General features: G+C 40.7%; 1 protein-coding gene across 1 annotated transcript in view; it reads left to right on the top strand.

The window, feature by feature from the left end:
* DCDC1 (doublecortin domain containing 1) overlaps positions 1-26,056 on the top strand; it is a 420,660-nt gene that overhangs the window by 365,971 nt on the left and 28,633 nt on the right. Inside the window, 7 exon segments of the mRNA XM_069091090.1 lie at positions 2,592-2,726; positions 4,328-4,528; positions 8,897-9,002; positions 12,739-12,909; positions 16,828-17,013; positions 21,597-21,797; positions 25,262-25,460. Of these exon segments, the coding sequence (XP_068947191.1) occupies positions 2,592-2,726; positions 4,328-4,528; positions 8,897-9,002; positions 12,739-12,909; positions 16,828-17,013; positions 21,597-21,797; positions 25,262-25,460 (1,199 nt within the window).

Genomic DNA, 26,056 nt, shown 5'->3' with positions numbered 1-26,056 from the left:
CCAGCCTTTTTGTGTTTATTTCTCCATCAGGCACCAGCCTAGCATGCTGCCTTATTAGCCACAAATTAAACCTTCAAGTTCTCCAGGAGAAGCTTGTTGGGCCCTTGCTTAACAAATTGAATTAAGAATAAAAATGCATGTTTTTTATTTTCCTACGTTTGAAAATACTATGTACTCCCTACATGGTCAAAGAAATATGCCAGGTCTGGGGTGGGGGAATGCAAGGCTGCACTTTCTTTAGACTCCATTAGGTGGCACTGTTGCTTTCTTTAAGGCAGAAGGGACTGGATCCTGATGAAGCTTACAATAACCATCAGTAGGTAAAGAAGTAATTGTCCCATGCTCTGTGTCTTACCCCCAGAATAGGCTAAGTCAGCTGTCCTGACACAGGCCACCAGTGTAGGCCTAAGTGAGTCATCTGGTATCACTTGATTCTGAAACAATGATCAAAGACACTTTTTGGCATTCGTAGGATCTAGGTTCAAAGAGGAAGTGCAGAGGTCATCTCTTGTCCTACAGAAGGGGATCCTGAGCCCCAAAGAAGTCCAGTGATTTACCCAGGGCCACATTCAGCATTTCAGAATCGGAGCCTCTCAGTGGACCCAAACCACACTCCCCAAAGGATCCCCTCGACAATTATACCCAACAAGTAACCATCCATCTTGTGCTCAAGGACCTTCAATGAGGGAGGGGATTCACATTGCACATTATCTCCATTGTTGAGCTATGAGCTCCTAGAGAGCAGGGCCTATCTTTTACCTTTCGTTGATTGCATGCCCCACCTCTTAGCACAGCGCTTGGCATGCAGTAGGTACTTAATAAGTGCTTGTTGACTTGTCCTCCCAAAGCTCCCCATTTTACTTACTCGAATCCAACTTGTCAGACTCTAAATCTGGCTCTATTTTACAAGGCTCCATGGTATTTTCCAACTACTCATAACTTCTCCCAGAAAACTTGTCTTTGTAGCTTTGGGTTTTTCAGGTATATTTGTCACTTTTCAGGCCCCCTTCCGCCACCACTATACTACCTTCCTTGTGAGATTACCTTCCTTTCCACTGTATTTACTTTACATGTATACATGGTTTGCATGTTGTCTCCCTTATTGGGTTGCAAGCTCTTTGAGAGAAAGGACTGTTTTTGTCTTTTTTGTTGTGGTGGTGGTAGTGGCTAAATTGTTTCAGTCATGTCTGACTGCCTGTGACCCCTTTGGGGTTTTTCTTGGCAAAGATACTGGAATGCTTTCCTGGTTCTTTCTCCAGCTCATTTCATAGCTGAGGAACTGAGACAAAGAGGATGAGATAACTTGCCCAGGGTCACATAGCGAGTAAGTGTCTGAGGCTTTACTGACTGACCTCCCCCCTCTCTTGCCTTCATTACCCACATCTCTGATTCTAGATGGTATTCCCCTTGAAGGCAGAGCCTTTGCCTTGATGGCTGGCACTCCCAAGCAGGACACAAATTGATCTGCTATCTTTTTCTTTCACTCTTGGAATAGGTTTGTTTTCTTCAAATTAGCCAGCAGCCAGGGTACTGGTTTTCCTCTCCCTTGACATTTCAAACAGAAGACTTCTCCCTCCCCAAGGCCTTATATGTCGTATGCTTGATGTATGAGCATCAGTGCTGGGGGGGAAAATCAGACAAAGAAGATTCCTCATTTTCTTCCTATTGATGAAGTAGACTATTCTCCAGGAATATGAGGGTGATTATAAGGAGCTAAGAGATTTCCAGTCTCACCAAGGAACATGGCCTAATGGAAAGTGTGCTGGATTTGAAGTTAGAAAACTTGGGTCCAACTCTCAAACCTACTTACTTCTTAATCAAGCAAGTTATTAAACCTGTGTACTCCAGTTTCCATCTTGGTAAAGTGAAGAGCTTAAACTAGATTAGGAGTTCTTAATCTGGGGTCTGTAGGTAGATTGGAAGACGGGGAGGGTCTATAAACTTGGATGGGGAAAATTATATTGACCTCTAACTGATATCAAACATTTCTTTCCATTATTTAAAAACATGATTCTGAGCGGGGGTCTATGGGATTCCCTAGACTGCCCAAGGGATCTGTAACACAAAAATTTAAGGACCCCTGGAGTAGATGATCCCAAAAGTCTCTCGTACCTCTAAATCCTATGATGTTACATGTAATGCTGCTTGATTTGCTTATGGTCCCTGGAGAGATGATGATGTCATCAAGACCTAGCAGATTGAGACTTTCCAGGGCTAAATAACAGTTGTATTGTGTATAGCCTCTGAGAGATAGTACATGGCTTAATCTTACTGAAAGCATACAATATCCCAAAGATTAATATTCCTTATTATGTGATTGAATGATTCTGTTTTATCATCTCTGATTCCAAAATGGAAACCAATTGCATGAGGCTTCATTTCTTGTTCTCCCAAAATAGGAATGATCTTTTTTTTAAAAAAAAAAAAAAGGACATCTTTTTTTGGACTAATTTTTGTGTGTCTTCTTCTGATTTCTAGACTTTTCAGTTCCATAAAGGAGCATAATAAGTAATGAAATTATACTACAGAGAAATCTCCATGAACATCTGTCTTAATTCTGACATTCCTTTTCATGTTTTAACTTTTATTAGCGATTCACTTGAAAGAGACCTTGTTCCACGTCAAAAACACTGCAGGGTCGCCTGGCAGATGCCTCCCTCCAGCTCTGAGGATAAACAGGAGGAAGAAACATTCTTCAAAAGTGTTGAATCATACAAGAAATTAAGGTACGGGTCAGGCAAGGAAACCTGTGAGAGAGGAGGTGCCTTCATGACTGTCCTGTGGGCAAATATATTTCAAAGGATCACTGATTTAATGCAGTGACTTTATTATTAAGCCCCTACTTACTGAGAGGAATAAATATGAGGTGATCATAATTGGAGCTAGAAAGGACCTGAGAAGTCATCCAGAACAGCCCCCTTTAATTTCATAGTAGAGGAAATTGCAGCCAGCCCAGAGAGATAAAGATCATAGGTCACTGTGACTTACCTAAAGTTACATGGGTGATTAAGTATTGGAAGTTAGGGTTCTGGGGTAGAAAGATATGAATTTAGAGGTAAATGAATTGAGTTTCACTCCTGAATCTATTACTTCCAACCTGTGGAACCTTGGGCCTAATCCAGGGGTGGAGAACCTCCAGCCTTGAGCCCACATGTGGCCCTCTAGGTCCTCAAGTGTGATTGAATCCAAACTTTGTAGAACAAATCCCCTTAATAAAAGGATTTGTTCAGTAACACTTGGTCTCAGTAAAAAGACTGAGCCCATGGACTTGAAGGCCACATATGGCCTTGAGATTACAGATTCCCCACCTGACCTAATCTCTCAGGCTCAGGTTCCGTATCTGTGAAGTGAGACAGATCTTTAAGGTCACTTATAACTTTAAAATCTATGATAAGTAATAGAGATAAAATCTGAACCCTAATTTTTTAGTACAATTCCAGTGTTCTCTCCTTCTGCCCTTTAGAAAAAGGCCCTTGTACACAAAAACTTAAGTTGTGAGCTTGTTTAATTATGTTGACACATGTTTTGGGGAAAGAGACTTTTTTTTTTTAGTGGATATATACCCTTCATGAGCTGCTCCTCCCCAGCTCTTTAAGGAATCCATTCTCTTTCCTTCTCTCATTTTTGTTATTATTAGATGCAAGGCTAAAAACATAAATTATTGCATACATCTTCTTATCCCAAATAAATCATCTGATATTGTGGCACTTTTGCATTTGGAAGACAGAGGCTAGAAGATTTGGCATTTATCTTGCTAAAACATTTCAAGGTTTAATACGTTTGTTTAATACTCTGAGGTTCCCGAGTGCAGACATCTTGTAAATCTGAGATATCATTGAATTACCTTTATTTTATTCTATAGTGGAGTATGTGGATTAGGGGAATGAGAGAGCCCACCCTTGTGGGCCTGGCAAAGTGAACATGGTAGGGAAAGGAAGTCAGTATTGTTTTTGTAGAACACATAGGCCAGCTATTCTCACCCTCCCACCTTTCCTCTTTGCCATGTCTTAACTTTCTTCCCCACATCACATCTCCCTTATTTACCAAGTAACTTCTTTCATTTGATGTTCTCATCTATGTCCCCTTAAAGCCAGAGGCCCCCAGAATATATTTCCATAAGTTACCAGTGATACTGAGAATTCCCATTATTGCTGGCCTGGACACTTACCGACCAGCAGAGTCCTGGCTTTCATTACGCTGACTTTGGACCAGGCCCTGTTACTGTGACACGCAGCAGGCCCCTCTCTCCCATAAAGAGCTTACAATCACCAGGACATCAGGTTCACGGGGTATTTTTCTGCTGCTAATGGACTTTTCTCTATCTCAGCAATCGCCTGAAGCACCGGGTCCTGCAGAAGGCCTGCCATCAGCAGTTTGAATTCAAAGATGGGCATATTTTCAACTCCTCCATCCCTAGCCTTGTCTTGGGGGTCCAGCGTCTTAACCTGCGGTCCGGCTCTGGGGTTGTTTTGGTGAGGAGGAATTCTTATGATAAGTATCAGAAGTGGCTACACAAGGAAGAGAGCAGGTAGGAACCATTTTATTTGGGGTAAAAAATATTCCAGGATGAATCAGAGGTTTCCTTGGCAGAGCTCCAAGGGCCTGGGATTTTATTTTATCTTCCTCATTTGGTTTGGTTTTCTTCCTGTTTTGGGGGGAGGGGTGTGTGCTCAGGAGGGGGAGAAAGAGCATAAATAAATGTTCAGTACATGCCTAGCAACCTATCTGGGCCCTGATTCAGATAAGATATGTGCATTCTGACCTATTGGGTGCATTAGTTATATTATTATTTGGCCATATAGTCCAAGAAGAGATTGGACTATCATTTTAAAATACGCCTTTTATAGATCAACCAAAGATTCTAAAAAACCTGTACTTTTTCACTTTTGCCATGTTTTACTCAGATTATTGCACAGAATTTGAAAACTCATAGATCATCCACTGACTGGGGAAGAACAGGTATAAATGGTGTAGGCACCTTGGTGTACATTTCTAATTTTGGGGAAAGGGTTCTCCCCCTTCCCCAGCCTAAGAGCAGTGGATTTAGGGTCTGAGGGCCTGGGTTTGGGTCCAGGGCCTTCCACTTATTGTCTGTGTGATCTGGTACAAGTCATGAGTTTCAGTTTCCTCATCTGTAAAATGGAGTGAGGGGGAGTCAAAGTGAATAATTTCTAAGGTTCCTTTTAGCCCTAAATTCTCTTCTCAGTCCTCCCTTAATTCTAAAAAAAAGGGAACATTGCTAAGCTTGCTGAAGAGAAGCCAGGGAAAGCAACGTGAATATTAATGAGAAATAACTTCCAATAACCACCTGTAGGCATGTGCTAGCTTCTCCCCACTGCACCTCCATATTTTCTAAGATGAGGTAATATTTGTAAGCTGCACAATGCCCTGCACACAGTAGGCACTTAAGCAATGATTGTTCCCTTCCCTGGTTCCAGAGGAAGTTTACTATGAGCATAAGCATTGATCCACTTGTTCATTCAGGTCTGGGGATGGTTACCTGTGGGCCCATCTTGGTATTCTACTCTCTTCCCTTCCCTTGTTCAATCATTTCTTTTTACAGTCGTATCTGACTCTGTGACCCCATTTGAGGTTTTCTTGGCAAAGATCCTGCAGCAGTTTGCCATTTCCTTCTCCAGCTCATTTTACAATAAGGAAACTGAGGCAAACAGGATTAAGTGCCTTGCCCAAGGTCACACAGCTAGTAAGTGTCTGAGGCCAAATTTGAACTCATACTCCAAGCTATCCACTGTTCCACTTTTTACTTTTTAGGATGCAGCAAAAACCTAGGAAATCATAGTTTTATGATTCACAGTCTCCCCATCTTTTAGACTCCTCCCCAAATAGAGAAGTATTAAGGGGGGCTCCACATATCCAGGGCCAGCCTTATAAATAGAGAGGGGGGCAGCTGCCTACTTGGAGTTGTTGGAGAGTGTAATGGGAATGTAAATGTAAATTTTGAAGATCTTCCCTGCCCCTAGGCTAAAGTGCACCTGGAGCCTGGGGTGGGAGGCTTGTTTTTCAGTAGATACTTTTTGATTGGCCAGTGGGTCAATAAGGTTGTTACATTCTCTGAGCCAGGAGAAGGCTATATAAGCCCTGATGTGTAGCTTTGTTTTGGGGCTCACTTTGAGAAGTGTTCTGTGATTTGATGAAACTCTGGGAAGCCGTTGTTGAGAGTCCCCCGGCTTTGAAAAACCCAGATGTTGAAACCCAGATGTTGATTTGGTATGGATGTAATGGTTGGACAGTTTGGAAACTGTCTACTTGATCTGTTTCTCTGTCTTGATAATTCTGTCTGTATATTCTGAAGTTCAGGGTGCTGACCTTTTCCCCCTGAACTAGGTAAACGATACATATTTGACTGATTAAGCTTGTTAACCCATTTTGAGTTGCTTTCCTTTATCAAAGCAGATCCAAGAACCTGTGTGAGCAGCCACCCTAGGGATGCTGGGGTGCTTGCTGCTACAGAGAGTAAGAAAAGTCTTCTTGCCCCAAAGAGAGGACGCCTGAAATGAAAGCTCCAGAATCTTTAAGTCACTGGGTGGTATGGGGAATATAGATGCTGCACCCTGAAGTCAGGAACACCAGACTTCAGATCTCTGTGTGTCCTTGGGCAAGTCTTTTAGCCTGTTTTTTGCTGGGAGTTTTTTGTCATCTAAAAATTGCAAGAAGGCTAGCACTGTGCTATACAGGGCTTTTGTAAGCATCAAGTGGGATAACATATGTAATCACACTTGCTAGCATATAGAATAGCCCTTAGAGGTTTGCAAAGTGCTTTATGTACATTATCTCATTGGATGCCTACAGCATATTCCCCATTTCATAGGTGGGGAAACTGAGGCTGAGAGATTAAGTGACTTGCCAAGGGCTCCTCAGCTACTAAGTGTGTAAAGCAGGGTTTGGATTTCAGGTCTTCCTGACTCCAGCTTTCAGCACTATATAAATATTACTATTATTATTCTAAATTACCACAGAGGTTCCCCTAGTCCAACCTTTTTCTGAAGTCAAAACTTCCATTTAAATATCCCCAACAATTGATCGTCATGCCTTTGCTTAAATACCCCCAGTGATGCAGAAGTCTTCTCTCAGGAGGCAGCCCATTCCATTCTTGGACAACATGAATTTTGAGGAAGTTCTTCCTTAGGTTAAAATAATACCAGTCATTATTTTATGACTTTTACTATTTGGCAGATTTCTCTTTGGAGGCCTCTAAAATATGCCCTATCCCCCTCTCACATGATATTTTTAAGAATGCCTGATTTCATCTGTAGGGATACTTTCTCGAATAGCTCAGGTCACAATCTCTCCACACCTTAGTTAATGAATCTTCCTAAGGTGCTTTGGCTGGAAACAGTGATCACCTGGTAGTGTTAATTCTGGTGATTAGCTTCTCCAAATCCACCTACTAAACTAGTTTTGGGGCAAAAGTTATATATTTTACTGGTTCCATATTCAGTCTTTCCAGCTGGACAGGACTTCCCAGAACTTGATTTCAAGAACCCAGTGTTTCTTACAGACCACGATAAAGCTTCTACGTAAGGCTTTAGTGGAGGTCCTCGTGATAAAGACAGACCTTTAAATCATGGTTTTGAAGACCTCTCCAAGTCTTCTCTACTCAAGTCTAAACTGCTCACGTTCTTTCAGTTGACCCTTCTATAAGATTTCTAGTCCTCTGATACCTTCCTCCTATACAGATAGTCCAGGAGATCTTAGAAAGGGTGAAACAAAGATGGACTCCCAGAAAAGTGTTGAGGGTGGGATGGGACACTGAAAGGAAGGTGGGAGAATAATCAAGATAAATTCACCTATTTCAAAATCCTGCTGGCCTTGCAACAAGTCAAGATCAAATGAGATAACCTATATAAAGTACTTTATTATACTCACCATCATCAAGACTGAGTGTCCCTATCTTGCCCAGGCTGGAAGTATAGCAACCCTTATGTCCTATTTCTGACCTGGGCCAGGTAGATGTCTCAGCTCCTGGGAAGCTCGCCATCTTGGTACAGACTTGGTGTGGACACCTGAGCAGCTTTAGCCCTACTGAAGCTCAGAAGTCCAAATCTCAAGGGATCCACCGGCTGCTCAGCTCTCCAGTCATAGGAATTATATCACAATAATAGTGATGCTAGCTAATAGTAACACTAACTCTTTCGGGTCATCCAGGACAGAAAGATAAATGAATTGTAGTCCTACCATTATTCTCTTCCTTTTCAGCCCCATTGCTCAGAATCAATTCTCTCAATCTGGTGTTTGTTTCTTCCAAAGGCTTCATTTCATTCTTGCCCCAACATCCTGAAATGAATATGACAAAAAAAGAGCTTAGACCCAGTGGGGTAGCCATGTTCTCATGCCTCAGACATGACTGACTTGCAGATTCCTGGGGGAATGATATGTTTACTCTAAAATCCGAAAGAAGAAAATAAAAATATATATATACACAAGCATAATGTAGCAAAGGCCCACAACTGATGGAAACATGGGGAAAATCGCTAACTCTATTATGAATCTGGCTGATAGGTATCCAAATATAGAAGGTGGAACAAGCTCCATTCTTTGCCTTTTTATAGCTAAAAAAATTTATGGAAATCCACAATTTGGATTCCAAGTAGAGACAAGTGACATTTAATGTTTTCTTTCATTTTTTTTAAAGAGATTTCTCAAAGGAATGAGGACTTTATCTAAGAATTTATTATGTTTTGAAATCAATGGGCTTCACCATTTGCCTCAAACCACAAGCATATTTTATATATGCTACATATATTATAGAGATCTGAGGTTGAGAAGAAAGAGGGAGAATTGGTATGCAATTCTTCCCAAAAAGGCCATAATGGTTGAAGAACAGTGTCACTCTGCCCATGGCACTTTGCACCTGAAAGGGATTCTTCTTCCCCAGGACATTTCACCTAAGGAGAAATCCAAGTCTGGTACTTGCAGTAGCCCTGCCCACAGGCTCAACAGAGAATGTTGCCAAGACTACAAGTTACCCTGTTATTGTTCAGGTAAGCTTTATGTGGGCTCAAGGGTAGCAAAGGGGGCTTTCCTTCTCAATATCAAGTTTTAAGCTATTAGAGCTTATATTTGCACAAAGACACTTGATGCACCCTGTATCAAACTAAAAGTAGTGTTTCTTTGATAGAGATTTTGGTCCAGACCTGCGATGTCACCAGTGCAGAGAACTTCCAGTACGAAAACCCTCTCCTCAGATATAGGTCATTAGCCATTCTGGACTGAGCCTGACTCAGAACCCAAACTTGCAGATCATTCAATAGTTCACAAAGAATTTCTGTAACTTACAAGATATGGCGGACACATCAAGTTGGCTCTGCTGTTCAAAGTTCCTCTGCTTGGGCTGGCCGTTGTTTTCCAGCAGCCCAGTATCGGGGTGTCCAGAGTGTCCTTGTAGCTCTTCTTTACTCAGGTGACCAGGAAATGATGTCTACAGCCTGAGTCTTACATCCCTGAACCAACCAATGAACGTTCTGAATATCTTTTAAGAATAAAATAGCCTAATTTGCAAGGCCGCAGCTCTCTGTATTCTGTTGTCTTAGAGACTAGCCTGGAACAGCAGAAGTCTCCATGACCTGCTTCTGGTCACAGACCCAGGATGTGTCGAAGGAGGCACTGGAATTCAGGTCTCCTTGCCTGCAAGATGGTTTCTCTGTCTACTATATCATGCTGCCTATCAATGCATTTTTGGGAAATGGTGGAAGACAATGCTTGCCAAATTCAAATGCTGATAGGGTTGACTTGAAATAAAGACCTGAAACTCTTGAAAATATGTTCCACTTTAATTTTGAACTTGGCTCGTGAAGGTTGTAGAAGCCTATTGATAGTATTTATATACCAAGTTTCCACTAAAACACAAAAGGATACACAGAAACATTGTCTGTATTACAGAGAAGTCTGTGCTCCTTTCCTATATTGGATCAGTTTGTGGAGGCAACGGGGTAAAGTGCCGAGGGGTCAGATTCAGAGAGAAATGAATCCCTGCTTCTGTATTTCGACTTAGAAAACCACAAATTAACATTATCTATATTGTATTGTGGGCAGCTGGGCAGTGTAGTGGATAGAGCACTGGTCCTGGAATTAGGAAGAACTGAGTTCAAATCCAGCCTTAATCCCTTACTAGCTGTGTGACCCTGGGCAAATCACTTAACCCTGTTTCCCTCTGTTTCCTCATCTATAAAATGAACTGGAGAAGGAAAGAACAAACCATTCCAGTATCTTTGCCAGGAAAACCCCCCAAAAGGGTCACAAAGACTAAGATACTATTGAACAACAACAGATGTATTTTAATTTATTTTGTTAAGCATTTCCCACTTACATTTTAATCTGGTTAAGGCTGTCCTGGGAATTTGGGGGAGAAGGATTGAAGTTTGACACCTCTGGTGTGGTGGATAGAGTGAGCCAGCTATGCGACCTTAGCTAAGTCATCTAAAGTACCTAAACTTCAGATTTCTTACCTGTAAAATGGGTCTGGAGGTAAGTACCTTTCTCACCAGTGATTATGAAACTCAAACAATATATGTAGATGACCTGGCAAACTTTAAAGTCCACACCTGTTAATTATTAATTATGATTTATCTCTTATTTTTAAGTAATAACTCCCTCCCCACCACAAAAAACCCCCACTAGATGAGTATGCTTGTTGGGTAGGGATTATACAGAGAGAGAGACAATATTTCAGAGGACCTTCGCTCTCCTTTTGCTTTGTATACAAGAACAAAAATTACCATAAGTCATGTTCAATAAACATATTATGTCTCTGCCTGACATCTAATTTATTCTGCACGCTTTTTATACCAATGATGCAACTTGACTTACAATGCCCTGCCTCCAAAATTAGGATGTAGTAGTCTGGATAGAGAGTAAAGGTTAACCAACTCTTGTATCCAGATGATAAATAGGGGCTACAGATTTATTCTGGGTGACACTGTGTATATAATGTTACATTGCCTTTTATCAGATGCCTTTCTAGCATGGAGCAGTGAAAGAAAACCTAGCTCCCACACAAAACACTGCACTCGATTTCATCAAATTATATCTGTACAGATTTTTTTTCCCTGATAGTCCTAGTTTTATTAGAAATGAATTTGATCCCAAAGTAATTTAAATTATCTTTGGGGCTTTTTTTTCTTTACTGGGTTTTAGTGTTTACCTCTTTCAGTATTCAGCTTGTGAGAGTATATTCAAGTGCTTGTGAAACAATTAATGTGATGGATGTTGAGCTAATGCCAGCCAACCCCTCCGTCTTTTGCTAATATACAGGCCTTTTCTTTTCTGGGGGTCTTAGAGATGCCCCACTGGCCTTTCCCTTTAAAGCGAGTCAGAAGGCTCTGTGTCCCTCCATTGCCAGTCTTTACCTTGGCACAGCAGATTCTATTCATTGGTTTTTTTTTTCCCTATCTTTGTGAAGATCTTTGATTTGCCATGGTATTGATTAGAGCCCTTGTTTGAAGACTATTCTCTTTCTTGGCTTGTTTTTAAGTGAATTGCCTACGAGATCAGCAGTAATGACTTGGTTCTTATTTAGTGCCCACGTGGTTGTCCTCTGTTCTCAAAGAGGACCAAAGTGACGTCCCCGGGTTGGGGTGAAGGCACGGTTTGCTGCTCTGTGGCTGATCAGACCAACTTGAGCTCGGAAGGCTCCTCCACGAGTCGGCACAAATGCTCACAAAGAAGCGAGAGGGGGTCCTAAGAGAAGACCATAATGTGCCATATGAGATGTATGAGCACTATTAGACTAGTAATACACCAGACTTTGAGCTTTCCTGGTAAAGGTCATTTCAGTTGAAAAAGCTGAAACTCTAAGGTTGAACCAATTAACGGTGCCAAGGACTTTAGCGGATCTATGTGTATACATTCACAGGTAGTTGTTGTTGTTCAGTCATCTCAGACTCTTCCTGGCCCCTTGTGGGGTTTTCTTGACTGAGATACTGGTGTGGCTTGCCATTGCCTTCTCCAGCTCATTTTACAGATGAGGAAACTGAGGCAAACAGGGTGAAGTGACTTGCCCAGGGTCACACAACTAATAAGTTTCGGTCTCTGCTCTCTCCACTGTAGCATATATCTGCCCCTTTTCATGCATATACACATATGCACAGCTATAACCCACATGTATATGTATTAACATGCCTATGTGCATGTGTGTATATTATACAGATATGTCGTTTTTTTATTTTGGTAAAAAGAAAGAAATGTGGCATCTGATAGAAGTTATAGTTCTTACTGTGGTCAGAAAAGTTTACAAGATATAGAGTGGTAAGGCCATCTCCTCTAACCCCGTCATTTTGCCAATGACAAAACCAGGGCTTCAAAGGGGGAAGTCACTTGTCTAAGGTCACTCAGTCAATTCGTAGCAGAGTCAGGGCCAGAATCCCAATCTTCTCAGGTCCAGAGCAGGCAGCCTTTCTACTAAACGTGTTTCCTGTCTTCTTTCTTAATCTTTTGAAAGAGCCAGAAATATTTCAGGGACTCACAATTGTCATGATCTCCCTCTGTTGATTCTCTCCCGTCGTTCCTGTCTACAGATCCCTTGTTCATAGTTGTTTCCGTAATGTCTCCTGCATTAGACAGTGATCTCCTTGAGGGCAGAGATTGTCTTTTTACCCTTCTCTGTATCCCCCACACTTAGCACGGTCTTAGTACTAGGCCATGTACTGGCCCTTAGGAAACGTACATCACCGGACCAACGTTCCCACTTGACTCCATTTGTTTTGCTCTTTGTTTTGACAGAGATATAAACCATACTATAATGGGGCTTCCAATCAAAAGTGGCTTTATTTGGAAAGCAATAATGCGCTAAAGGCCTTTTATAGCACAAAACTGGATATAGAAGTCACAACTGCAAACCATGCTGGTGTTTGCACAGCAACTGTGGTGAAGAAAGAGGAAATCGACCAAGTAGTAAGTGGGCATCTCTCTAAAGTGGGCAGAGGGCCGCCAGGACAAGGTTCCTCTTTGTCCCCCAGAAAATGGCTCAGTGACTCAAGTAGGTGTGACTGGGTGAGACTAAGAAACCTGAATGAAAGGAAAGGTGTTTGTGAAGGCTTCCTGATGCAAAAGGGTTGAACTCTCTGGGAACAGAGATGTAATGGCCAAGCAATTCCTGCCCTCAAGGAGCTTCTGCTCCAGTGAGGTGAGCGACAAGTCTGATGGAGAGGCTTCCTGGTCCCCAGAGAACAGCAGGGGCAAGGCAGGTGTGAGCCTTCTTCTTTAAAGTCATCGTAGTTGAAAAAAATGGAACTGTTTCTAACATTGAAGCAATTGACAGTGCCAAGGACTTTGGTGCTTGTATATGTATACACTGATGCATATATGCGTATCTATAACCCAAATGTATACGCAGACACATACACATATGCATTGTTTATATTACGCAGATATATAGATATCTGTATGTATAGTTATAGCTATACACTAGATCATATGTATCAATATATTGATATATTGATGGTTATTTATATACATAGAGATGTAGTTATATATGTTCTTCACAGATTATAGTTATTATATAATGATATATTGTTATATTTATATTAATTATATTTTTATGTACAGATAGATAAGAACAGCTTGTTAACTCAGCGGAAAGAGTGCTGGGTCTGGAGTCAGGAAGCGTCATCTTCATGAGTTCAGAGCTGTCCTCAGACACTTAGCTAGCTGTGTGACCTTGGGCAAGTCACTTCACCCTGTTTGCCACAGTTTTCTCATATGTAAAATGAACTAGAGAAGGAAATGGCAAACTACTGCAGTATCTTTGCCAAGTAAAACACCAAATGGGGTCATGAAGAGTTGGACATGACTGAACAGTAAACAACAACATATGTGTATCTGTATGTATATATACACACATATGTATGGATACAGTTATATCTATATTTATATTAGTAGATATATTGATATAGTTATGTATGCATATAGGTATTTTATTGTTTTTTAGTCATTTTCAATCATGTCCTATTCTTTGTGACCCCGTTTGGAGTTTTCCTGGCAGAGATACTGGACTGGTTTTGCCATTTTCTTCTCCAGCTCATTTTACAGATAAGGAAACTGAGACAAACAGGGAGAAGTGACTTTTCCAGGGTCATACAGCTATTTAGGGTCTGAGGCCAGATTTGAACTCAGGAAAATGAGTCTTCCTACTTCCAGGCCCAACACTCTATTCACTATGCCACCTAGATGCCTAATAGATTTAGCTACATGTATAAATATCTATCTGCATAATATAATCTATACGTATACATGTATATGCAATATACACATGGGTTATAGATATCCATTTATACTTATGCCTGTATAGATATAATTTTATTTATATATGTCTGTGTATAGATAGAATTATATATATATGTGTGTGTGTGTGTGTGTGTGTGTGTATACAGACATACACACATAAGTGTTAGCAGCACAGAGCACAGCTGATCTATGGGGCAAAAAAAGCCTCAATGGTGGCCAGTTTCCCCAAGGCATATAACATCTCAGCCATGCTATCGAGAGCCAATACCTAAAATCAGGTTGACGGAGGATTTTCATTGCTGGTGTTTGTGAGATTGGCCCTAATCACATAGTCTAGGTAGAGCATGACAGTCTTTGAAGGAAAGAGAGACAGGATCTCACCCCAGAAGAGGAGTATTGCTGCAGGGGTCAGAAGGTCCCTAGGTACCAGTCCCCATCTATGGGTTTCCTCTGTGCTCTGAGTATTCACTGGGGCCAGGGGGAGGGAATTGTGTGCCAGGTCATACATACTGCTGGGCTGCCCAAAGTCCTGAGCATTAGAAACTCAAAAGCATCTTGGCTGAGATAAATCTGTATCACCAGATCAGTGAAAACTGCATTCTTGACAGTATCTTTGGTGCCTTTGACTTTCGTTTAGGGGAAGGGTCCTTAAACCTTCAATTTCATGAATTCCTTTAGGCCTGAAGCCTCTGTATATGGACCTCTCCTCAGACGTGTTTAAAAGACTAAAATAAAGTATATAGGATTACCAAGGATACCGATCATAGTGACAATGAAGATAGAATGTTTTGGGTTTTGTTTTGGTTTTTTTTTTGCCATGCTAGTTAACAGACCCCAATGAGGTCTCTGGATCCCAGGTTAAGAACCTTTAATTTAGGGTGTATGAGAGTCTGGAAACTAGGAATCTGGCTTTTCCCCATGCTGGGGTTTCAGGGTCCTGGGACACTAAAGTGGGAATAGAGTAAGGGGGTGTTGAAAGGGAAGCCAAAGAATTTAGAACTGGGGCAGTCGGGAATGGGAAGGCACTGTAGATTTTTAGTCAGAGAAATGACATGGTGAAATCCTCTGTGTCCTCATCTCTAAAATGGAGATAATATTTGTGCCATATCCTTTGCAGTACTGTTGTAAGAAAATCACTTTGCAAAGCTGTATAAATGGGAGCTATAATTTTTATTGCTATTAGTAATAAGCCATGGTAGCTGTGCCTTTTCATAGGGAATGTAGTTGATGTTTGTCAAGAAATAAAACCTGTGCTTTTTCTGTGTTTTAGTTTGTTTTTGTCTAGACTTGTGATTCCTCCCTCCAGGGAACTCCCAGCCTGAAAATTCCCTCCACCAGCATAGATCTCTATCTTTTTTGTAGCTCATAGAGTCCCAGATCAGGAGTTCTCACCCCCTGGGGAGGGGGGGGAGAGAGGTCAGAGACCTCTTTGGAAGTCTAGTGAGTTCCTTCTCAGAACAATGGTTTTCAGCACATAGAATAAAACAATACTATTACTAAGGGAATATATTATAAAATATAGTTATTAAGTATATATATATATATTATAAATTAAGTGACTTCAGATTATCAACCCCTGTCACTGAGAAGCTATAAGAAGTGCTCCTATCTATTCAATAGTATGTATCAGAGGAAGGAAGGAAGGAGGAAATGAAAGAAGGAGGGAGGCAAGGAAGGAAGAAATGAAGGAAGGAAGGAAGAAAGGAAGGAAGGAAGGAAGGAACGAAGGAAGGAAAGAAGGAAGGAAGGAAGGAGGGAGGGAAGGAAAGAAAGAGCAGGAAAAGAAGGGAGGGAAGGAAAAAAGGGAAGGAAGGAAAGGAAGGGAGAGAAGGATGAAAGGAAAGGAAAGGAAATGAGTAGTTACTAAATGCTTTACTAGTATTATTTCATTTAATCTTCACAATAGGGGTGAATAGCTGCTATTATCCCCATTTTACAGATGAATAAAGGGAGGCAAATAGGGGTTAAGTGACTTGCCCAGGGTCACACATCTAGTAAATGTCTGAGGCAGGGTTTGAACTCAGATTTCCCACCCCATCCCCAGGCCCAATACTCTATTCACTGTGCCACTGTGAACCCTGGTATTCTTGACCCCAAGTTCAGCCCTTTGATGATACAAAAATAGCTAGCATTTACAAGCACATTGAGATTTGTAAAAATCCTTGCTGATATTGCTTCATTTGATCCTCACAATGACCCTGGGAGGTAGGCACTATTATTATTCTCATTTTATCAATGGGGAAACTGAGGATAAGAAAAGTTAAGTGACTTGCCCAGGGTCACAACGCTGGGCACATCTGAGACCAGATTTGAACTCATGTCTTCTTGGCTCCAAGGTCAGTGTTCTATCCACTGTGCTACCAAACTGCTAATGTCACCCGTGACCTTCTTGGTGCATGGATTAACAGTTAATGTTTTGTGCCAGCCTTGGGGAAATCAGCGATATAGAGAAATCGGGCTAGACTTTCTGTGTAAATAAGAAATCCACAGTGAATTTAAAGAGCACAGTGGAACCATCTCTGTGGGGCTGGGCTGTGCTCCAGACCCTCACAGGGAGCAGAATCAGACCCCTTTTCTTCTCCCCAGGGCTTCTACTTCCGGCCCCCTGGCAGCAAGGCGAAGATCATGGTCTGCTTGGCCTGCGCCTGGTCCGTGGCCAGACAGATAGATTTGAAGAAATTGCTTCCAGGAAAAAAGTTTCTCTGTGCCTTTGGTTCCATGGAACAAAAACAGCTCTGCTTAAAAAACTCCAAGGGCATCCTTGCAAGCCAGGTATGTAACGCACTGAGGTCTGCTAATGCCCAGCGCAGTGGGCCCAAAGCTGTGAAGTCCGTGGTTTCCTTTGGCTGCTCTCACTTTTTCAGCCTCCCTGAAAAAACCTATTCTGTTCTCTTGCAACAAGCATTTATTAAGTGCTGACTGTGTGATGGAAGGGGGTGAGGGAAAAACATAGGGTGTCCCAAAAGTCTTAGTGCGGCATCAAGCTAACTCTATTAAAGCTGAACTCTGTCCTAAGTGAGACTTTTAGGACACCCTGTACAAGACCAGACGAAGAACAGGCCCTGGCCTCCCAGAACTTCTGCCCCTTTCTTCTCTGCTCTTTCAGTTTATCCCCGGTTTGACTGATCCCTTTCTCTAACCACTTTCCCTAAACAAATTCATCATTTTCCAAGTTAAGATTAAATACATTTTCTAATAATAATCTGAATTTTACCTTGATGTCTGACACTTCTGCTCTTCTCTGCCCATCATCTACTGTTCTGTTCTCTATTCAATTTCATTTAAGTTCTTTTTTTATGTGATTTTTAATTTATGGAATAAGACAAGCATTTCTGTAATATAGCAGAATAAGAAAAAAGATGTTTGCGCATGAAACTGCAAACTTAATTCAACAAACTTTTGTAAAATACCTACTGTGTGCGAGGTTTTGTTAGGTGCTGGGGGATACATAGACAGAAATAAAGCTTTTCGTCTGAGGAGATACAATAAATGTTTGCACATTTAAAAAAAAATGATGTATTTTGAGGGGAAAGAGAGCTAACAACCAGGAGGGACTGGGAAACATTTTGAAAAAGACATACCACATGACTGATTCTTGAAGAACATGACATTTTTCAGAGGCAGGAATGAGAAGTGAGTACATTCTGGGGCTAGTGGGCACTGGGAGATAGAATTAGACTGAAGATCTAACCAGCTGACCAGTTTATCTGAAACCAAGAGCACATAAAGTGGACTAATCATTAGCAAAGTTAAAATAGTAACAAACCTTTCTGTAGCTTTATGCGGGAACTAAGAAAACCTAACAATTCTTCATGGATGCAAATATGCTCAGGGAGATTTGCTTTGCTGTTGCTAATATAGGCCTTAGTTCAGTTACCCTCATCTCAGTTTATGTATAATGACTGGAGGGCAAATCAGCACCATTCAGACCAACATGGGATCTCAGTTTAAAAGAGGATGATTTCACCATCCCAATCAATTCTTAATTTTTTAAAAGATTGTTTTACATGATTGCATATATATAACCTATTTCTGATTGCTTAAGGTCTCAGGGAGGGAGGGAGGAAAGGGATAGAATCTGGAGTTCAAAATTTTAAGAGAAGGCCAAATGTTTTTAAAAAGTGTTTTAATATATAATCGGGGAAAATAAAATATTGTATATTAATTTGGTAAAGGATAAGCCTGTAGTGGAATTGATCATTGTTTCACCACTTTTGCTAAGGGGCAGACCCCTGGAACAAAATGGCATTACCGAACAACAGCTACAAAAATGTTTTGCTCTGGGTATAAAACATCTCACAATTTGCTTGTCTATCAATCAAAAAATATGTATCAAGTTCTTACTAGGTCCCTTGCACTGTGCTAAGATTGGGGACATAAAGAAAGGCAAAAAACAGAGTTCTTGCCTTGAAAAAGATCTCATTTTCATGAGCGATGCAACAGTTATGTACATCCAAGGTGTGTGTAGGATGAATGGGAGGGCACCCGTAGTCATGAGGCAGGGGAGGAGGGTGGGAAGAGGAAAGGCTGGGAAAGGTTTCTGGGAGAAGGGGGAATCTGAGCCAAATCTAGAAGGAAACCAGGAGGTGGAGATGAGGAGGGAGAGCATTCCAAGCACATGCAAACTGGCTTTTAGAGGTCAAGAAAACCCTTTGTTGTTCTCAAGCTCTCATACAATCACTCCCTTCTTCACCTTTACTCTTCCCTGGGTGGTGCCTCTGTGGTTCCCCTCCTTCACCTTTAGTAGCAGTGGAAGGCAAGAGAGATGAAAGTACAAAGACCAACTGGAGCCAGGGAATGGGAGGGGATTACAAGCCCACCGGGTATTACTCCAAGAGGCCAGGCCACTGGAGGCCAGAGAGGAAACGAAATATTACTCATGTGCCATGGAATCAGGAGATAGAAGCTCTTCTGGTTCTGCCTTCAGTTATGACCTTGGCCAAGTCATTTGCCATTCTCTTCTGAGGCACTGTTTTCCCATTTTATGAATGAGGAAAAAACACCCTCTATAAAACAGCCTATTCTAAAAGCCTATGTCTCTGTGATTCTAATGTAATGATCATTTTGTTTCCAGGCTGACAAATTGCTATAAAAAAGTATTGTGTGAATGTAAGCTGTGCTTCCCTCAAACATGGGCCCCTGAAAGCTAAACTGAGATCCATGGCATGCTTTGGGTTAACATCTAATCAAAGTGAAAGCTCACAAGTCCCCTAGTAATGTTTTTTTTTTCCTTTCATTAAACCAGACCAGAGGATGCATTAATTCAAAGGCAAATGGTGTTTAATAAAAATGTATAAACAAGGTCTTGTTATAACAAAATAAAAGGGAAACCTCCCTCTTTTCCCCCATACATAGGAGCACTCTCTCCTATTTTTCTACCCAATAGAAGCAGAAGGAATTTGAGTTAGGAACACACATTAGATCTTAGTTTCCTAAGAGGTACCCTAATCTCTCTTCTGATACACAGACCTGCATCACCAAGGTCTTCCTGAACATTTTGAAGTGTATGTCCCATAAACATCTCTAACTCCACATGTCCAGAACAGAACTCAATGTATTTCTCCCCAAACCCATGCCTCTTCCACACTTGGTCAAACACATCATTTTCTTCCATTACCCCCAGGTTCACAATCCCTGATTCGTTCTCCTGTCATTACTTTCTCTTATTCAACTCATATACAATCAACTGCTGGATATCGTCCTTCCCACCTTCACAACGTCTCTTATCTGACTTCCCTTCTCTTCACTCACAAAGCCCCTACAGCTCAGGTCCTGATCTCCTCTCCCCCGGTGTATAGAAGTTAGCTTGTAAATGGTCTCCCTACCTTTTCTCACTCCAAGTCCACATAGCTCCCAAGTGATCTTCCTAAAATTCAAGTAAACCAACAAACTGCAATGGCTTAAATTAAGGAAGGAGGCCCATAGTTGAGGAAATTTTAACTCTTGTGAATCACACCCAGGGGCCAGAAGAAGCCTTTAGTTACAAGACTGTCTTTTTGAAATCTGATTCTGCCTCAGCAGCTATTCTCCTAAGCTCGCCTGCTATTTGGTTTGGGGTGAGAAAATACCTTCCAGCTCCCATCATGTTCCTCTAGTTGACATTATCCAAAACAATTTTCTTGGAGTTTAACTTCAAGACTGGAGGAACAGGAATGAGACTTGGACACTTAGCCTGCATTCTTATGGTTATACCCACATCTCTGTTCTCCATACACTAGTAAATACTTTTGGGGCAACTAGGTGGTAGAGGTGACAGAGCTCTCGGCCTAGAGTCAGGAGGACCTGAGTTCTAATACGAGACATTTAGGAGCTGGTGACCTTGGGCAAGTCACTCAACCCCATTTACCTCAGTGCTCTCATCTGTAAAATGAGTGGAGAAGGAAATGGCAAACTTCTTCAGTATCTCTGCCAGGAAAACCCCAGATGGGGTCATGGAGAGTTGAACATGACTGAAAATGACTGAACAAGAAAGTAAACATTTTTTAAACATTATTGTCGAAGTTTTTGTTTTTTTTTCAAAAACATGTTGGGACAAGAAAAGACCTGTCTCTCTCTCTTTTCATTACTCTCTCATTAAATTCTCTTTGAGATGGTCTTAATAAAAATTTTCCCATACATTATTAGGTGATTGGTTTTCACTAGAAGAAACTCTTTTAAATATATTTTAAAAAGAAGAAAAAGTGCTGGCAGGTGTATGGCCTTTTAAAAGTCATTCAATTAAATAAACATTTAGCAAGCACTTATTGTGGGCAGAAGACCTGGGGTGCATAAGACATAACCCCAATCCTCATAGAGTTTGTGCTTTTAGTAGATTACTCCCTATGGCTCCTTGAAATCCATCACCATCACAATTTGGAATCTGGAAAACAATTTAGAGGACGAGTTCCGGAATTTTGGACGTTTATGTTTATCATCTCCCTGAAACTAAGTTTCTTCATCTGTAAAATGAGAGATCTGGTTGACGCATCTCTGAGGACCCTTCTAGCTGCAACAGGCTGTGGCATTGCCATTTCAGCAACGGTATTTTTTAGTTGGTGAATTTGCCTTTGGAACCCAAATAAAAACGATGCAGCACTGTCCAAAGTGCCCTACCCTAAGTGCTGACTAATTCGTGGCAATATCAGAATGCCAGAAGTAACCATGCAGCCCTTTAAGTTAGTCAAAAGTTCAATGACCTAATTTTCGTGCAGAAATCTCACAAGAGTATGATCTAACCAACACAAAACATAGATGTCAAATATATATGCACTTACCATGTGGAGACGGAATTTGGTCACAAGGCCAAAACAAATATTTCGTCTCGGGAAATTTATGACAATAAAAATGTCATCGGTATGCTCTCTGGTGCTTTACAGGGTGATTTATCTGGTTGTGAAGTTGAAAATAGTCTAAGGCATCAGGAAGAACGTCTATCTTTTCATCAAGGAAGCTCCATGCAAACTTTATCACATAATATTTTGGCAACCATGCGCCAGACACCAGTGAAAGTAATTGCACATAAAAATGGAACAAGACCCGACAATGGCAAATTAGTTGTCGCTCAGTCTTTCCCTATGGTAAGTGACTTTGTTGTTCAGTTGCTAGGATCCTCCTCAGACTTCCTGATGTCATTTTTTTCTTGAGATATAGTGGCCCCAAATGATAAAAGTTCTGGACAACTCTAGAGCTGGCAAATAATATAATTGCTGTTTTCTTTCCTACCTACATATAAAATATTTCTTTGACTAAAGAGTTATAAGAAAACAAGAAAACAGAGGTAGCTTTGTTTTGTTTTGCTTTGCTTTGCCAGGTTTAAAGTATAGGGGGTAGGGACAATATACTGTAGGGCAGAGGTGTCAAACCTGGGAAATATTTAACAATATAAACAAAAATACAATAAAATAGAAATCACTTTATGTTTTAAAAACTAATCCAACATACAGCCCACAAGGAGCTTTATGGGTTAATTAGTGGCCCCTATTCCTATCCGAATTTGACACTATTAAATTTGACACGGGATAGATTACAGAACTTGGAACCTGGAAGATAGGGGTTCAAATACTACCTCTGACATTTGTCTGCTCTGTCACCTTGGACAGATTACTTAACTTCCCTAAGCCTCAGTTTTCTCATCTGTAAAATAGGGGTTATCTTAAAGTATTAACTTTAAATGGTTGTTATAAAGCTCAACAGAGATATTGAAGACATAGATAATTGTTTTGCATATATGTGCATTTATATATATATATATATTTATACTTAGAAATACAGTGTATGTATGTATGCACACACAAACATATATTAAAGATTAAATAAAAATGACTTAGGAAAGGTAGCTTCATACATTAGAAAGAATGCTGGATTTGTACTCAGAGAATGTAGATTTAAATCCTGGCTATGCCACTTACTACCTGAGCAAGTCACTTACCTCATTTCCTCAAATCCAAAACTTGAAAATCGGATTATATGCTTTTATCATCACCTTCAAGTTCTAATTCTCTCATCCTATGATCCTGCTGACTTTTGGATATTCCTATGCTAGACCTGACAGATAATGGATGTGAACCTCTAATAAACTGATGCAACATTAAGTGACTACTATTCTTGGCACTAAGGGAAAATGTGCAATGTAGAGAAGATGTGGTCACTGGCCTTCAAAGAGCTTTTAGTCTAGAGGCATAAGATATAGGTTTCTACAATATAAAACAATAAGTCAGGTTTAAAATTGCTCCTGTTAAGGTTTGGGGTGGGGAGGCATTTGTTACTGAAATGGGGATACCGAGGAGAGGAAACATCTGAATTAGGCTTTAAAGAATAGGCGGAGACTTAATCCACGAGGAATATTAGGTTGGGCATTCTAGAGATGCTCTGATAGTAGAAGAATCTGGTCTTTTGTTTTCTAATTGGTTTGGGGCACTTTAAGGAACTTTCAGTTAGTTTCCATCCACAAGAAGCAGAAACAATGTGAGGGCACTTGGATCAGCCTGAGATCTCACTGATGTAGTTACTTCCTCCATCAATACCAGTCACAATCCATCCATGTCTACCGAGTGACTCTTATCCATGTCTGTCTTTGTATCCAGCACAAGGGAGCCACCCAATGTTGTTGGGAGGAAGAGATTTCCTCTAGCTCTTCTGACAGTATGTAGGTACCAATGGGCACCTACTATTTAGATATAAATAAAATTCGTTGTCCCTCATTCTCACGACATGACTCACCCATTCCATTTCCTGTTAGACATCTCTTTGATTATATTTATAACTCACTTTGTTTATTTTCACATGGATATTGCTTCAAATAAAAATAAACCAGTAGACCAATAATCATGGTACTTTCCTAGTAAAGCTTCCTTTATATAAAGTACTATATAAAGTATAAAGCACAGTGCTCAGGTAAGGTTTTAGGATTCATTTCTACCCATTTCTTCACCTTACTACAAGGCACATCTGTACATCTGCACCCATCAGGGGGCTTTTCTAGAAGCGAGAGTTAACTCTTCTAAGCTAAATAATCCAGTCAAAACTGGGACCCGATATTTAATTGTCCATCCACTTATATGTGAAGATATGTTAGTAAAACTGGAGCCTTTGTTTTCAATGACATTAGTAATAAAAAAAAGGAGTTTACCTGTCATTAGCATATTATTAGATTGGTTTTATAGGCATTTTTGTTGGAAAATAATGACTGATCCTTTGTTCTTTTCCATGAGTCTTAAACTAAGACTTGCCACCTCTGGGCTCAGTAATAATTAATCCCCTGGAGTACTTCACACTTTTCCAAGTGTGGTCTAATGTGGATCACCCCAGAGGCCATAGAGAGTGTGTTCCCCACACATCAATGGAAGCCATTTCAGAGTTCACAGAAATTTTGTGTCCAAAAGATGAAGATGAGAAAGTGCCCAGAAGCTGCCTAGGACACTGATGGAGAAGTTGCTCCAAGCTTCCATCCTGGGGAAGGTGAATCAGGAGGCTTTAGGGTTAGGTAGCCCTTTGGGCTGATAACATACTTTAAATATGTGATCTTACTGGGCTCTCTAAATGAGAGAGGGGAGGCATGAGCCAGAGTCCCACATTTAGATACAGAGGAAAGAACCAGAGCTAAGTGCAAGAAAACAAGGCAAGAATTGACTTTAGGTTCTTCCTTGCTTAAAAAAAATAATAGAGGCAACAGGGAAGAAATTCTCTTTGTAGTTGAACATAAATAATGTTTATTGGGAAGACATTGGTGCTCAGTGAACTAACAGAAGCACAGGAGCCAGAGGCTCACAGGGCCTCATCTAGGCTCCATCACCGCCTGGTTTTGTGGCCTCAGGCAAACAATTTAACCCTCCTGCCCCTTTCTCCATTGTAAAATGGAGGTAATGACATTTATCATCCATTTTCCCAACAGCTTGGTCATGAAGGTTAACTAATCATTCATTTCAAAGCAGTTGGTACATAGGAAGTACTACAGAAATGCTAAACCACATTGGAGGGACAGCACTGAATTCTATTTTCTAGGATTCACTTCAAGAAAATATCTTGATTAGAAAATGTGCTCAAATGTCCTGTGTGTATATAGGAACTTATGACTGAAATGGATGAAAGAATTGTCACAGGAGGATTAGACAAATGTCAGTGGACCCTACAGACTATATGTAGGTACACACACACATATATTTATATATATAGTGTATATAGGTAAATATCAACATATATGCCTCTACATATATTGGTCTTTGTATATGTATATGCATATATGTGCACACATGTTTAAATATACATAGATGTATATAATTTACATGTGCTTGCATTATATGTGTTTGTATACATATACCTAGGTATATACAAACATGCCCATCCATGCCTATACACAATACATCCATATCTGTATCTATATATGCACATATGCTGCTAAGTCTTAGGTTATAATTTTGGAGTAGAGTTTCTGAGCATTGAATGAGTTTGTGTATCTGACTGAAGAGTGACCTTCCTCACAGTTTAGTCGTCACCCCCGACACCCTACCCCTCTGCCGAGATTCTTACCGTATGTATTTTCCAGCTTCTTTCAGGATGCACAGCACAGCTCGGTCTGACCAGAGCAGCTTCTAGACTCTACACATATGATGGTACCACCATTCTTAACCTAAATGATTTAATTTTGTGGGCTGTAAAAGAATACTTGAAACACAAAGACTCTGAAGAAAAAAAGTATACATCTCCAGAGGAGAACAAAGAAATGGGGAATCAGAGTACAGAAAGTAAGTCCAACATGGCGGTACTGAATTAGCCCTGGAACGTGAGTCAGAAGATTTGCATTCTAGCCCTGGGCTCTGCCACTTATGAGCTGTCAGAATCTGAACAGGGTGCCTTCATACTCTGGACCTCAGAATTCTTCAAATCAAAAATGACAGAGTTGGCCTTGATGACCAAGAAATCTATTTCCTTTTTAATGTTCTTTAATCCTGGGTTTCATAGCCATTGTCATTGGATTTAAGAGCCCGAAGGGATCATAGAAATCATCTCTTCCAACCCCTCAGTTAAAGATGGAGTGAACTGAGATTCCCCAGAGGGGAAGTGACTTTTCACAAGTCACACAGTCAATAGGTTCATTTCTACAGGATGTTTCTGGTAATGCCAGGGCCTTCCCTCTGTTGAGTGCCTCCAATTTATCATATCTGTAGATACATTTTGCATGTTGTCACTGCAATTAACCTATGAGCTCCTAAAGAACTAAGACTGTCTTTTGCCTTCTGTTGTATCTCCTGAGCTTAGCACAATGTCTGGCCTATTTGTTTTAAGTCATTCATTCGTTCAGTCGTGTCTGACTCTTTATGATCCCATGGACCATAACAAG

Source organism: Petaurus breviceps, unplaced genomic scaffold (genome assembly GCF_028583685.1).
Source record: "Petaurus breviceps papuanus isolate PSGF00001 unplaced genomic scaffold, PetGlider_PUasm1.0 188, whole genome shotgun sequence".
Lineage (NCBI taxonomy): Eukaryota > Metazoa > Chordata > Mammalia > Diprotodontia > Petauridae > Petaurus > Petaurus breviceps.
This window is presented reverse-complemented; position numbering and strand designations above follow the sequence as displayed.